General features: G+C 38.1%; 1 protein-coding gene across 1 annotated transcript; it reads left to right on the forward strand.

The window, feature by feature from the left end:
- Positions 1-2723: 2723 nt before the first annotated feature.
- Positions 2724-14192, forward strand: MSRB1 (methionine sulfoxide reductase B1). The gene is made up of 4 exons (XM_074279561.1): positions 2724-3028; positions 9045-9193; positions 10009-10123; positions 12393-14192. Exons 1-4 carry the CDS (start codon positions 2977-2979, stop codon positions 12422-12424), a joined length of 348 nt encoding a protein of 115 aa, XP_074135662.1. The 5' UTR covers positions 2724-2976; the 3' UTR covers positions 12425-14192.
- The last annotated feature ends 765 nt before the right edge of the window (positions 14193-14957 follow it).

The following is a 14957-nucleotide window of genomic DNA, read 5'->3' on the forward strand; positions in this document are numbered from 1 at the left end:
ATTAAAAGAGAACTGTGGCACAATATTCCAAGATCTCTCTCTCTCCTAACTATTCAAATCATTGAATTACCTTCCTCTAGAAGGTCTCAGCACCATAATTTTGACCAACCCTAGATCATAACATGTTAAAAGTCATTTCTTTTTTGGAACTATTTTCCTCAAATATTGAAAAGGGTTTCTTCCCAGAGGTCATTATCTTACTTTGAATGCAAAATAAGAACACTTCTAGGTGGAGAGGCAATAACTAAATACATGGATATATGAAATTGAGTTAATAAGCACTTAGATGCTTATTCAGCTATATCCCTTGATCGAAGGGAGTTTATATTCTAATGGGGCTCTAATACACACGATTTATACCTTGATACATAAAAGCGAGTGGTGGGGAAAGGATACCCTTCAGGAGCAAGGTATAGAGTCAGGAAAGTCAGAATGCAGCAAAAAGAGAAATAAAGCATGGTTGGCCAGCCAATAAGAGGAAAAAGCCTGTGGGAGAAAAGCAATCCAGTATGAGAAATATAGTATTTGTTGAATTTCTGATTACCCACCCTAAATCTATTCGCCTAGAGACCAGCCTTTTTGTCCTCAGCCTATCATCCATTTTTCCAAGGGTTTTTCCCCAGGAAACTGGAAAGACTGCAGAGGAAAATATTATTTCTTTACATTTTAGAGAAATTGAAATATAACTTCCACCTAACTTTCCTTACTAGAGTGCTCTTCCTTGATCACCAGTCATATATGTGCTTGTTTCTGCATTAAAATGTAAGTTTTCTGATGGTAGTGTGTGGTACGGAAAAGGTGAGGGAACACCATTTAATTAAAAAAGCTGGAGAGAGCTCTAGAGAAAAGCAAAGTTTATTGTACATTCTCGTGAGAAGGGCGTCCCACTATTCCAGTAGACTATCGAAGAGAGGAAGCGCCTCCTGTGGGCAGGACAGCACCTTTAATCCCTAACGCAAACGCCCCCTCCACCACTGACCCTCATCCTCATTGGCTGAGAGTCTTACATTCTAAATGGGAGATCTACCCATGAAATTGAACTTGACCAATAAGTACATAGTTGCCCATATTTGGATGAAATAGGGAGATGTCATAGGAGGGGAAGGCAATGCCCTTTGCTCGAACTTCAGAGTCCTTCAGGCCTACTCGAACTCTGAAGTAGATGAAGCCTTACTCGATTTTCACAACTGTCTTGAAAGATCTCACCTCATCTCATTCAGTAGTGACCATCTTTGCTTTTCTATTTGCATCTCCAACTCTAAGCAGAGCTCAGATGAAGACTTTTTGATTCATTCGTTCTTAGGACACAGAGTCCTACAGCTAAAGTTTTCTCCCCCTTGTGCAGGGCCAGAGGGCAAAGGCAGGGAGTTGGGCCTGAGGTAACTAAAGTCACTGCTTCCTAAGGGCCGGAAGCTCTTGGCCCCTGTTATTCTTGGTAATTTAAGGGACAGTCACTCCAAGGGTATTTTTGGGATGAATAAAGGGAGAGTAGTAACAGATTGGGATTCTGCTCATGACTTTACCAGATACCTTGATGTTGTGGGGAGGGTAAGGATTGGATAAAATAACCTTTGAGGTCTCTTCTGGTGCTGGTGGTCAATGAAATAGGACAAAGTTCCACAAGCAAGACTGACTGTGGGTGGGTGATGAAGTTTCTGAGACAATAATGAGGTGCCTATCAGCGGCTACCAACTCCGCCCCTCACCATAAAATTAGCATATCGGTGACAGCAAGCGCCAGATGTCCCTAACTTTTTCCTGCTGCACTTTCACCGGCTGCTACTCCCCATCCTGGGAGGGCCTCCCTCCTCAACCTTTCCTATAGTCTGACCTAAAATCCCTTTTCTTTTTCTTTTTTTTTTTTCTCCCTGAGGCTGGGGTTAAGTGACTTGCTCAGGGTCACACAGCTAGGAAGTGTCTGAGATCAAATTTGAACTCGGGGCCTCCTGAATTCAGGGCTGGTGCTCTATCCACTGCGCCACCTAGCTGCCCCCCTAAAATCCCTTTTCTGAGACCCCCCCCTCCTCTCTTGATCCAAAGCAAGTTTCTTGCTGGCACATAGTTGTTTGTGTCTTGTCTCCCTCATTTACTCCTTGAGAACAAAGACTGTCTTTTATCTTTCTTCATATCCCTAGAGTTTAGAGTAGTGCCTAGTACATAGTAGGTGCTTAAAACAATACCCATTTATTGACGCGCTATGAGTGGGGGGAGGGGATAAAGAAAGAAGGAAGTTTCATTTTCCCCCAGATTTCAGGGATCAGAATTGCGGGTCTAGGGGTCAGGAACACGTGAGAAGGTATTGGGGTGGAAGGGGCGGGGTCACTGGAGCGAACGAGGCCAGGAAAAAGTGATTGCGGTAGAGTGGAAAACTGACTGGAGCCCGGGGATGGCCGGCTGTGGGCGTGGCAAGCTAAGAACCCCTGCCCCCCGCAGAGAGAGCCAGAAGGCATTCTGGGGGCGGGGCTAGGTGAACCATCGAAGGGAACCCCGCGCGAGGCGCGGCCTCTGGACTGGGCACTTCGCCGAAGCTGACGGAGAAGAACTGGAGGGCGGGGCTGTCTTAAACAGCTGGAGGCGCGGCGGGGGCGTGGCGGGGGCTCGAAAAGGAACTTGGAGCGCCGGGAGCGGGACTTGCAGAGTTATTTCTTTCCCTCCTCCGCCTCCCTCGGGATCAGGGGCGGGGCTTACCAAGGCATCCTTTTTCTCTTTCCTTCACTTTCCCGCTTGGACTGACTGGGGGCGGGGCTTATTGCCGGACTCCTCCGGACACTCCGACGAGCGGGCCCGAGTTAGAGCTAGGGGCGGAGTTATATGAAATATCTGGGGGGCGGGGCGAACAGGGGGCGGGACTTGCTAAGTTGTCTCTTTCTCTACCTCTTCCTTGCGGCAAGGGCGGGACTTACGGAAGGACCCGGACGAGCGGAACAGCAGGCGGACAGTAGGCTTTGGGAGCCCGAGTGTGTGGGTGATTGTCGCCATGTCTTTCTGTTCTTTTGGCGGAGAGGTTTTCCAGAACCACTTTGAGCCAGGTAACTGGCTCCGGGCCCCGGGGCTGCTGGGAACGAGTAGAAGCCCCTCCCCGGGAGGGAGGCGGTGAGGAGGAGGGTCCGAGCCTTCGGCGTGGGGCTAGAAGGGAAGAAGGGGGCGTGCTGAAGGCCACGGCGCCCACTTTCCCCATCTGTAAAATAGAACTGACGCGCCTTCTGGGTGGCTGAGGGGAAAGCCCTGTCACCCTTAAAGCCTTGTTCCTTGAGAATACGTGGAAAAATGGGGAAGTCTTAGTGGGGATTTTCTCCACTGGAAAGGGCTTTTATTAAAACAAAATGTAAACAAAAAAAATTCTTTCAACAACTGAGAGGAAAGACTATCTTAAAAGTATTTCTGAGTAAAAGTTTATAAAATTTAATGTTTTCTACCAGGAATCAGTTTTAAAGCTTTGTAGGGAAAAAAAAGATTTTTTTTTTGTTTTTTTAAACTGGGAAAATTTTTTAGCTAACTTTTTGTTTCATTGAAAAAGGGAACACAGAATCAGTTTTCCAGCTGGTAAGTCTTTTGAAGTTCAACATCCCTCAGTTTACTGATGAGGTGAAATGGTTAACAGGCCCATGGCAACACAGTAACTTTTCAGAAATAAGATTTGAAACAACTCGAAATCCAGCACTCTGTAGAAAGAAAAAATAGTGTCCTTGACAGCACTAATTTTAAAGCAATACCTGTGGCTCAGGATCATTGTGCTCCTTAAGCTTTTCCACTGGCTTTTAACTAACATTCCTAGATCCCTGTCAGTAAGAAAGAAGCAGAGAGTCTGTGTGTGAAGCTAGTTTTAGTGAGGATTATTGTGATCCCTAAAGTGAGTGGTTTGTATTCTGGAAGTTCTTACAGAAGATCTGTATCTTTAGCTAGAAAACCCCAAATAGGGTCACAAAAAGTTGGACATGACTGAAATTACTGAAAAATAGCAAACGGTCCGCCTGAATTTTGCTTCTTTGCCCCTTGCCAGATGCAACAAGGATTTGTTAAATGGGTATTAAGGTGCCAAGCAAAGTGCTAAGCCTTAGGGATACAAAGAAAAGCAAAAACTAGTCCTTGCTCTGAAGGAATTCAGTATAGTGGAAGAGACAACATGCAAACTAGATATAAGGGGCATAATGGCTGAGAGAATGCTCTTTGAATGCTCTTGCATGTGGTTCTCTGTGCTGGTGTACACTAGTAGGTGTTCTCTGTCTGTCTCTGGTCTCTCTGTCTTTCTTTTCTCCCTCTCTGTTTTTCTTTTTCCTCTCCCTCCTTCTTCCCTTCCTTGGACAAGTCTTTGCCCCTTGGTTTTGTGAAGAAAACAAAAAGTTCTGGACCTTCCACTTTAAAGCCCTTTGCCAAGTACAATCTGCCCTAATTTTGCTGCCCTCCCCTTCCCTGATGCTATTTATATAACTCGTGTTTTTCTTATGTGAAAAAAATTTCTGAAAGCTGGAGTGTACTGTGCTTCTTTGACTTTTTTTTTTAATCTCTTCCTTCATTTTCTTTTATCTAGTTTTATAGTTTTAGACTTAGAAAGGAACTCAGACTATAGGATCATAAACTTAGAATGGAAAAGAATCTTTAAAGGCTTCAAGTTCAAGGTTCTCTGTGAGGCAATCAGGATTAAGTGACTTGCCCAGTATCTGAGGCAGAATTTCAACTCGGGTCCTCCTGCCTCCAGGACCATGCTCTATCTACTGTGCTACCTAGCTAGCCCCTAATGTCCCTTTACAGTTGGGGAAACTGTACCTCTGAGAGGTTAGGGGACTTGGCCAAGTTCACATAGATAGCAAATAGCCAATTTAATATTAAAACCAGGTCCATTTCCATTCTTATTTTACATTGGAACATCTTGTTTTCTTATTAGTGAGGTGTTGATATTTAGTAGGAGTCTTACTATAAAGACATCCTATGAAGCCTATTATATTATAAATTCCATTTTACATTATTTGTTGTTGAATTATTTCTCTTATAGGATGGTTTTCTGATGAACTTTGTGAACTTTTCCTGGACACTAAGTTGTTATCCCATTTGGTGGTCTCAGCTTTTTTGTTTCCACTCTGTACAGCTTCAGGCAGTTGGGAAGCCCCCCTTGTTCACTTGAATTCAGCAAGTCTGCTATGTCCAAAACCGGGGTTTCCAGGCAGGGAAGAAGGCAAAATTGACTAGACTCCTTTCTGTGTGGGACTAAATCATATAATCACAGACTCTCGGAATGTCCAGGGCTTGAGTTATTTAGTCCAACTTCTTTCTTTGTTTTATACATGAAGAAATTAAAGCTCAGAAAAAGGAAATTAGCCAAGCTTGTGGTTTCCTCATATGTTTAAAGATCCAGTATTATTAAACTATAATAAGTTCATTTTGGACAGATGCTTTTAGAACATCTGAACACATAGGGTTCAGTTCTTGGGGCCTTGTTTTCTTCATGTGTAGTTGTCAGAAGGCTAGATTTAAGGTCAGAAACACCTATATTAAATTCAGCCACTGATACTTACAGTCAAGTCACTTGATCCTCTGAATTTCTTTACACTTTGTAAAATGAAGATGATAATATCTGTAGTATCTACTTCACAGGATTTTATTTTTTGGTCTGGATCTGGATTTCATGAGATCATTGGAAAAAAATTAAATCATTAAACAATCATTGTTAAGCATTTAGAATATTCAAAGCAAGCATTGTGTTAGACACTAGGTGAGATTGCTTTTTCCCCCTTCTCACCAAAAGGTATGGTTATTATTATGGTCTGTTCCAACTACAGTTATTGTAGTACTAAATATTTGTATTATAAAAATATTTACGTTATAAATATTCAGCACTATACAAAAACTCTAGGGTAGGATAGATTGCATAGATTTGTGTTGTAATACAAATATTAAATATTATACAATATTACATAGGATAGACTATAATAATAACACATTTGTAGCAGGCTTTTAAGTTTAAAAACACTTTCTTCATAACCCGTGAAATAGGTGACATAAGATTTCATTTTGCAGGTTTTAAAATGGTGCCTCAGATTTGCTCAGGGTCACATAATTATTTGATATAGGGAGCTGGACCTCGATAAGCATTAGATATCTATTTTGTACTGGGTACGCAGAGACAAAACTGAAGTCCCTCACCCCAAGGAGCTCACTTTTTCTTTTTTTAAGAAAAAAATTATTCTTTTTTGTTTTTGCATCCCTTTAATTTCCAATTACATTTCTTCTTCATTCCTCTTCTTCCTTTCTACCATCCCTTGTAACAAAGAATTTCAAAAGCATTTTAGCAAAACTTACCAACATGCCAACTAGTCTGACAGTGCTTCAACATCTCATATCTGTGCAGAACCTTCATTTCTGTAAAGAAAGAAGGGTACATTTTCTCATCATTTTTCTGGGACTAGGAAGTTTACATTTTATTGTCAGGAAACAACATGCATAAACATATAAGTAAATGAAGATAATTTCTCTAGGGAGAGTATAGTTGTGTTATAATTGATATTTGTCCAGCACTTACATGCTCACACTGCAATCCTGGGAGGTAAGAATTATGAAATTTTCTGAGTGGTTAAAGGAAAGACATCTTGCTTCTGACAAAAGGGATCAGGAAAGATTTTATAGAGGGATTGATGTTTGAGCATTTCTCTGATTAATAGTGATTTGGAACACTTTCATATGAGTGGAAATAGTTTTAATTTTATCATCTGAAAATTGTCTGTTCATATCCTTTGATGTGTTGCTCATTTTTATGTGTGGACTTTTTGATAGTTTACTTTTATCCTTTGCATTTGGCAATCAATTTATTTTATTTTATTTATTTATTTTCTTTTTAAAATTAATTTTATAATTATAGTTTTTTTTGACAGTACATATGCATGAGTAATATATATTTTTTTACAACAATATCACTTGTATTCATTTTTTCCAAATTTTCCCCTCCCTCCCTCTACCCTCCCCTAGATGACAGGCCATCCCATACATATTAAATGTGTTACAGTATAACCTACATACAATATATGTGTATAAAACCAAATTTCTTTTTGCACGCTAAGAATTGGATTCCGAAGGTATAAGTAACCTGGGTAGAAAGACAATAGTGCAAACAGTTTACTTTCAATTCCCAGTGTTCCTTCTCTGAGTGTAGCTGTTTCTGTCCATCATTGATCAGCTGGAAGTGAATTAGATCTTCTTTATGTTGAAGATACCAACTTCAATCAGAATATATCTTCATACAGTATCGTTGTTGAAGTGTATAGTGATCTCCTGGTTCTGCTCATTTCATTCAGCATCAGTTCATTTAAGTCTCTCCAAGCCTCTCTGTATTCATCCTGTTGGTCATTTCTAACAGAGTAATAATATTCCATAACATTCATATACCATAATTTACTTAACCATTCTCCAATTGATTCATTTTCTAGTTTTCAGCCACTACAAAAAGGGCTGCCACAAACATTTTGGCACATACTGGTCCCTTTCCCTTCTTTAGTATTTCTTTGGGATATAAGCCCAGTAGTAGCACTGCTGGATCAAAAAGTATGCACAGTTTGATAATTTTTTGGGCATAGTTCCAGATTGCTCTCCAGAATGATTGGATTCTTTCACAACTCCACCAATAATGCATCAGTGTCCCAGTTTTCCCACATCCCCTCCAATATTCATCATTATTTTTTCCTGTCATCTTAGCCAATCTGACAGGAGTTGTCTTAATTTGCATTTCTCTGATTGGCAATCGATTTAAATTCATCTTCCTTTCCTTTCTGTTTGCCTTTTCTGGTATCCTTTAACCCTTTTTGTTTCTAATGGGCAAGAGTTGGGACAATGGCAAATTTCCTTGTTTTAGAGGGAATGAGCTTGGCACAGTAAAGAAATTTTGACTTAGTCTTGCTTAGTCACTAGCTGTGTGACTTCAGCCACAGTCATTTAATCTCTCAGAGCCCCTGTAACTTTGTCAATTTGGGACAAGGAATAATGTTCTGCCTGCATTTAAAAGTTGTGAGGAACAAATCAGATCATAAAACACCAGTCTACTTAATTCAGTGAGCTACTATTATTAGAGATTAGAAACATGTCTGAATGTTTGTGGAGTTCAGTTGTCCATGCCAGTGCCTCCTGGAAAGAGTACAGGAAATTAAAAGCTATTGTAAAACTACTTTAGAAAGTGAAAGGTAAAAGCTGGAACAGTCATAACAAGATAGGGGAAACTGGATGGTTTGAGTTCTCTGATTAGAAGCCTTTGTAGCTAAATTGAACTATTTTCTTTCTCCAGTGGATGGCATACCAAACCACAGATTAGGAATTCTAAATTAGATTGACTCTGTGATATTGAACATAAACAATTCTTTCTTGAGGTGGCTTTCATAGTGTATAAGCATAATAACACTAATAGCAACAAAATCATATAGGGCTACATAAAGCTTTCCATTCTATCTAGTATTTCATTATTTTAAAATATCTCTAAAAAATGGAAAATTACCAGGTGCCTAAATCTGGATCTTGATAAAACAGGGTTAGTTTGATAAGAACCCATGTAGGCCTCTTCCACCATCTCTGACTGCTTCCCTCCACCTTTTAAAGGAAATACAGAAAGATGCTTTGGGGTCAGTTGCTGTAGCCCTAAAGCTATTGAATATGCTTTTAGCTGTAATCATTCCTATTACCTATCTATTGTATTATTCCCAATGGCCTGAGTGCCCAATTTAAGAGTCAGAAGACTTGGGTTCAAATCCCACCTATGAGCCTTACTAGCTGTGTTAACCTGGTCACTTATGCTCTCTGTATATCTATTTCCTTACTTGTACAATGAAGGGGTTAGACTTCCTGGTCTCTAAGGTTCCTTCTAGTTTTAAATTTATGTATGACTTGAGAACTAATGTAAACTGACCATCATAATGCTGAGACACCATTCTGAACATTATGTTAAAGTAAAATCATTTTCCCCTCTTCCTTCAGATAGTCCCTAATTAGAGGATTCTCAATGATTTTTGACCACAGAAGGAACACAGAATATAAAGTTAGGAAGCTGACAGTTTCTGTGTTTTTTTCAATTAGGTGTCTACGTCTGTGCCAAGTGTGGCTATGAGCTCTTTTCCAGTCGTTCAAAGTATCAACATTCCTCTCCATGGCCAGCGTTCACTGAGACAATACATGATGACAGTGTGATGAAGCGGCCAGAGTTTGGTCGGCCAGAAGCCTTAAAAGTAAGGGGAAACATTTTTTTGTTATTTGGTAATTGTACTTTCTTAGACACATTAGGTAAAATTATTTGAGACTGGTTTGAAATGTAAAACTTATAAAATTCAAAGGTTTTTTTTTAACCATATATATAGTTTTATGAACTTTTTTAAAAAAGCATTTGAACATTTATGAAATTGATGCCTTTTGTTTTTATATCATTTATATCATTCATTTCTGAATATCCCCCTTCCCACTAAGCCATTCTTTGTGTCCAGGAAAAGGGGGGAAATAGATCAGCAAAATCATTGTCATCTGAGAGTTTTGTAATTTTTCCATAGTCCCCCACTTTTTCAGTAAATGGAGGAAGGTGAACTCTTCTCTGAGGTTAAAATAGTTTCCTTTCTATTTCGATTCTTGTATTCATTGTGAATTATGTACTCTTAATTATGTACTCTTTCTTTTTTTTAATTAAAGTTTTTTTTTTTTTTTTTTAACTAAATATATGTCTGGGTAATTTTTCAACATTGACCTTTGCAAAACCTTCTGTTCCAAATTTTCCCCTCCTACTTCCACCCCTTCCCCTAGATGGCAGGCAGTCCAATACATGCTAAATATGTTAAAATATATTGGACTCTTTTCTTTAGAATGACCAGAAATCAAGGTAGAACAATTAGTTTTGGTATTAGAAGTAAAAACAATTAATCCATAATTTCTTCGCTGGGAATTAAAGTAGGAATTGTGTGTGTATGTTTACATATGTGTATGTGTTTTCATAATCAATTTTAACTCTAGAACATCCTTTTGAAGTTGTATGTTCCCTCTTTTCATTAATTTGCAGGTGTCCTGTGGCAAGTGTGGCAATGGCTTGGGTCACGAGTTCATCAATGACGGACCCAAGAAGGGCCAGTCCCGTTTTTGAATATTCAGTAGCTCACTGAAGTTCATTGCTAAAGGTGAGTTCTCCCTCTCAGTGAGATGGTGCTTTCTAACTAAGCAATTTCTAATGAATTTACTTTTGACTTTCAAAAGCGTTTACATGTTACCTTTCTAATTTTCACTAAAATCTGGAGAAGACCTTAGAGACCTCCTAGTTAAACCATGAGATATAGAGCAAGGGACTTTCGAGATCATTCAGTGCATGGGTACTGACTGTACTTAATCCAATTCTTCATGCCAATGGTTCTAAGCAATGGCCAGTACTCCAAAGAAGCACCTGTGAGTGAAGACTCTTTCTTTCTTAGGGCCCCTGTGAGACCACAATTTGCAGCAAGGCCTTTCTCTTGTTACCGTGTGGTTTTTGTTTTTGTTTTGTTTTTGCTGAGGCAATTGGGGTTAAGTGACTTGCCCAGGGTCACACAGTATGATGTATTTTAGCTACCAATTTGACATAAGGTATGTGTGGAGCCCTCTTAAGATTTGTTACTTGCTTTGTTGCCATCAACATAAATGTTGTCTATAAGAATTTATTATGTTGCCAAATATGCCCATGTCCTCATTTGTTCTCTAGCCCTTGCTTACTTCCTTTTAGAAAATACTCTATTTGCCATTGGCATTATTATAGGATGGAGGAGGTATCTCTGACCTTCAATTTCTTTTATTTTTTCTAATTAACAATTATTTATTTCCTCTCCCTCTTACTTCCTCTTCTAATCGAATAGTAAAAAGAAAAGAGAAAAAGAAAATGCTGTAACAAAGATTTTGTCAGTCGATACATTCTTTCTGACTTTAGTCCTGTCTGGTGTAAGTCTATCTCATTCTGCACTTTAGGTCCTATCACCTCTCCCCATCCAGAGACAGTGGCAAGCCTCTGGAATTATGGTTTGTTATTGCATTGACCAAAGGTCTAAAGTCTCACCAAAAATTTTAGCATGTATTATAACTTGAACTTCAGCAGTTATTTGTTAAGTACCTACTGTATGTGAGGCACAGATTAAATAATTAAATTATACATAATAAATTAAATAAAAATAAAACAAGGCTTTTAAGGAGCTTGGGTTCTCCTGGAGGGGAGTGTTAAGTGATTTACAAATATTATTTCTCTGATTTCAGGATTGACTCTTTATCTATTATTATTTATCTATGTCTTTCTCCAACTCAGTGTGTCTTCATGAAAATGATTTTAATCCTGTATAGTTGTAGGTATCTCATTATGTATATATGTATTGTGTATATTTTTCTCTGCTTATTTCTCTCACTGTGTTCTATGATGAGTGGGCTTCCTTTCCTATTTATACACATGCATATAAGTAAATGTATGCATGTGAATTTTCATACTCCTGTTCAAATGTGACCTTAAATATAGAAATTTTGTTATACCCACTTGACATGGATTATATTAGAGTAGATAGAACAGTATAGAATCAGGAGAATTGGGGTCCAATCTTTGACACCTTTCTGTGTAGGGATGGACAAGTGACAACATCACAGATCCTCAATTTCCTCTACCTAAAGAATTGCTATAAAAATGAATAATATAATACATGTAGAATGCTTTGCAAATTCGAAAGTCCTCTCAAAATTTGAATTATTATTTATATGAATAAAGCCTTATTCATTTTCTGAGGATCCCTAGGCAAATGGGGAAAAAAATTTAATTATGGGGACTGTTATCCTGTAGAAAACTTCTAAACATTCATAATCCAAAATAGTTGAACTTTTCAGTTTAGAATTCTAGACTCCAAGGATGGGGTTCCTACTGACTTGATGATTCTTAAATAAAAAAGACATTTCGTACATATGATTTTGGACAAGTCATTTTTCTTCTCCTGGTGCCAGTTTCTTCTTATAAAATGAGGAAGAGATTGAGGGACCCAGATGGCCTTAAACATTTTCTCTGTTTGTACCAGAACCAGCCAGAAATTCCAGCAGTCTTGATCACTGCTGACAGGATCTTCTTCATATAAAGCTAAGAGCTGATTAGGCTTGTAGACTGTTTATTCTGTAGGTGAAACAAGACTTAAAAGGATCTAGAGTTCCTGCTTATGAAGCCAGCTAGATGATTGACTAATCACATGACTGGCAGCTTCCCACTCTGTGTCAGCCAAAACTCAGTCAATGTAAATGAAGCTGCAATATATGTGGGGGACTTCCTTGGAATTTTCTAATCCAAATAATATCAGATGAATAGAAATGATTTCATTTTAATGGGAGGGTCTCAAAATGTATAATGGTTCAATATTCTCAAAGTTAAAGCTGTTACTTTTCTTTTTTTCTTTTTCTCAGGCAATGAAACTTCAGCCCCAAAAGGAAAGTAATTGGGCAGTAGAGAGGAAATACTGGTTATAGACACATTGCAACCACCAATTTACTTTGTAGTCATTGATTGGAATTGGAGTTCATAAAAATTCAGACTGATGACCTGAGAAAGCCACTGAAGAAACTAAAAAGACCTTGAAATCAGAAGATCTTAGATAGAAAGCTAGAGAAACCTTTGAGGCTATTTAGTCCTGTCCCTCCTTTTACAACTGAAACAAGGGAAGACTAGAGAAGCCAACTGAGCTGAAGAAGGCCACACAAGTCATGATAAAGGATTTCAACTTAGATATTCTGAATTCAAATTTAGCATGTTTTCCAAGATTCTGCCTCTTCTTATTTCCTTTGGATAGATTTTATAAGGAAAGGACCTGTATTTGGGGAATGGGAAAAATAAGTGAAAAATCAATGATGAACAATCCCTTCTTGGATCAAGTTTATAGAGTTGAATTAGAATTTGTTTTCTTTCTTTCTTTTCTTTTTTTTTAATGAGAGTATAAATTCCAAATACATAAAAACTTAGATTTTCTTAAATTTTTGGCCAAAAGGAGATAGAATTTTTAGTGTGAACCAGCGATTCATTTTCTGTCTAATGTCATCATATTCTTTATCAGTGTGCCCTCTCTTCTTCTGAGGTTCCAAAGGATGATCTTCTGAACTCCATGTGGTCTAATTTTGAAAGAGAATTTGATTGACTTTTAAGTAGCATAAACCAGATTTCCACAAGGTTTTAGTAAAGAATGCAAAGCAAATCCTGAAGATCTTATCCTGTTATTTTGGTTTGGGGTCACAGTATGAATTACCTTGGTTAAACCCTTCTAGGATGACCATGGTGATGAAGGTTAGTGACTAAACCAGAAAACAGTTCAGATTTTATCTTGATTTGCATATAATATATTTTAAAGATAGATTTTTAAATGTTTCACTAAAACTTGCACTTCTTGAGCTTATGAAATATGTAGTTAGTTGATTGCCTCTGAATGTGGAAAGGACTACTTCCTTTACTATATTTAAACATTTTGTCCTGCTTTTGCCTGGAACTACCTTCATTTAAATGATCAATTTTCAGTTCTTTGGCAGAGAGGGGAAAAGCCTCATGTTCTTTTTTTTTTTTTTTTTTTTTTTTTGTTTGGTCTTGTCAATTTCCATAGATGATTTGAAAAAGACCCTTTATAATTTATAATTCTCAAGCCATATTGTCTTTCTTGTTAATAGGGACCTAAGAATGCCTCCTTTGATAAGAATAGCACATTGTAGTCCTGTTGACACAAAGAATGTAAAGTTCTTAAGAATTATTTATCATGAATGTTGGAGATTAGTTCATTTTCAGCAAGGAAGATATCCACCATTATGGCTCCCATGCACTTCCTAAGTTCTCCTGTATGTTGTTACTTTTTTGCCATAAATTGATGACATTGAGCAATATGTGTCATCCTTCAAAAGATTTTTACCATGCCATTATCCTAGTAAAGGCAACCTAGAAGAAGAGAGATTCTTCTCAGATTTGGAAACAGAAAGATCTTGGTTCCAAATTCATCTCTGCCATTTTACTAGCTATGTGATTATGGCATTAAACTTTACCTCTGAGGCCGAGGCAGCTAAGACTTGCTAAGTTAAGTACAGCTGCTATAAACTCCATACCCATAAAATCGAAGTTCCTTGAAGCATCCTCATGTTTTGTCTATGTGGTAGTGATTGGACAAAAAAAAAAAATTTAATTTCATTATTTGAAAAAATCATGATGTAGAATAAAAGAATGTATAATTTTGATCTGCTTTGTCCTTTATTTAATGTTGGAAGAATTGTCATATACTTGTTCCTTTTCATTATCTCTCTTTTTTTTTTTATGCTAAAGATACTAATGCATAGTTTGAGCAGCTGTTGGAGTCTTAAGACTTAAGGAGTCAGTTCTTGGCTGTTTCATTGACTCACTGTGCAACCTTGAGCAAGAAAACACTTAACCTTTCTGCATTTCTGTTTCTCCATCTGTAGACTCTGACCCATCTCAATATGTGGCGTAATTAGCTGTTTGTAAAGAGGAGGGAGAGAAGGAAAAGGAGGGGAATACAATTTAGCTGCTGATTCTATGCATTAACTGGAGATTGAGCCAGGCTATTATTGCTGAATCAGTAATGCCTTTGCCTGAAAAACTGTTTCTCTAACAAAAAACATTTGAACTTTAACCTGAGTTGTATTGGTTTCTTGGTTATATAGTAGGAATTATGTTGGCGGTAGTGATGGTAGCAGGGGACTGTGGAATGGTAGATGCCCAGGGAAAGGAAAAAGCAAAAATATATAAAGAGATTTCTGTAGACCATTCCTAATTTAGTTATCTTAGGACTTAGTATACTCCAGCCACTGAAATTCATTGGTGTGGGTACTGTGCAAACTATAACATACTTTTGCATACCGTAATATAGTACTATCCATGGAAGGGGCCTTTTTTTCAGAGCCATTCCAAGCTTGATGTTACCTGTGCTTGTATTTCACTGGCATAGCATTAGAGATATCAAGGACAGGTAGTTAAGAAGATCT

This window comes from Sminthopsis crassicaudata, chromosome 1 (assembly GCF_048593235.1).
Source record: "Sminthopsis crassicaudata isolate SCR6 chromosome 1, ASM4859323v1, whole genome shotgun sequence".
In the NCBI taxonomy this organism is placed as follows: Eukaryota; Metazoa; Chordata; class Mammalia; order Dasyuromorphia; family Dasyuridae; genus Sminthopsis; species Sminthopsis crassicaudata.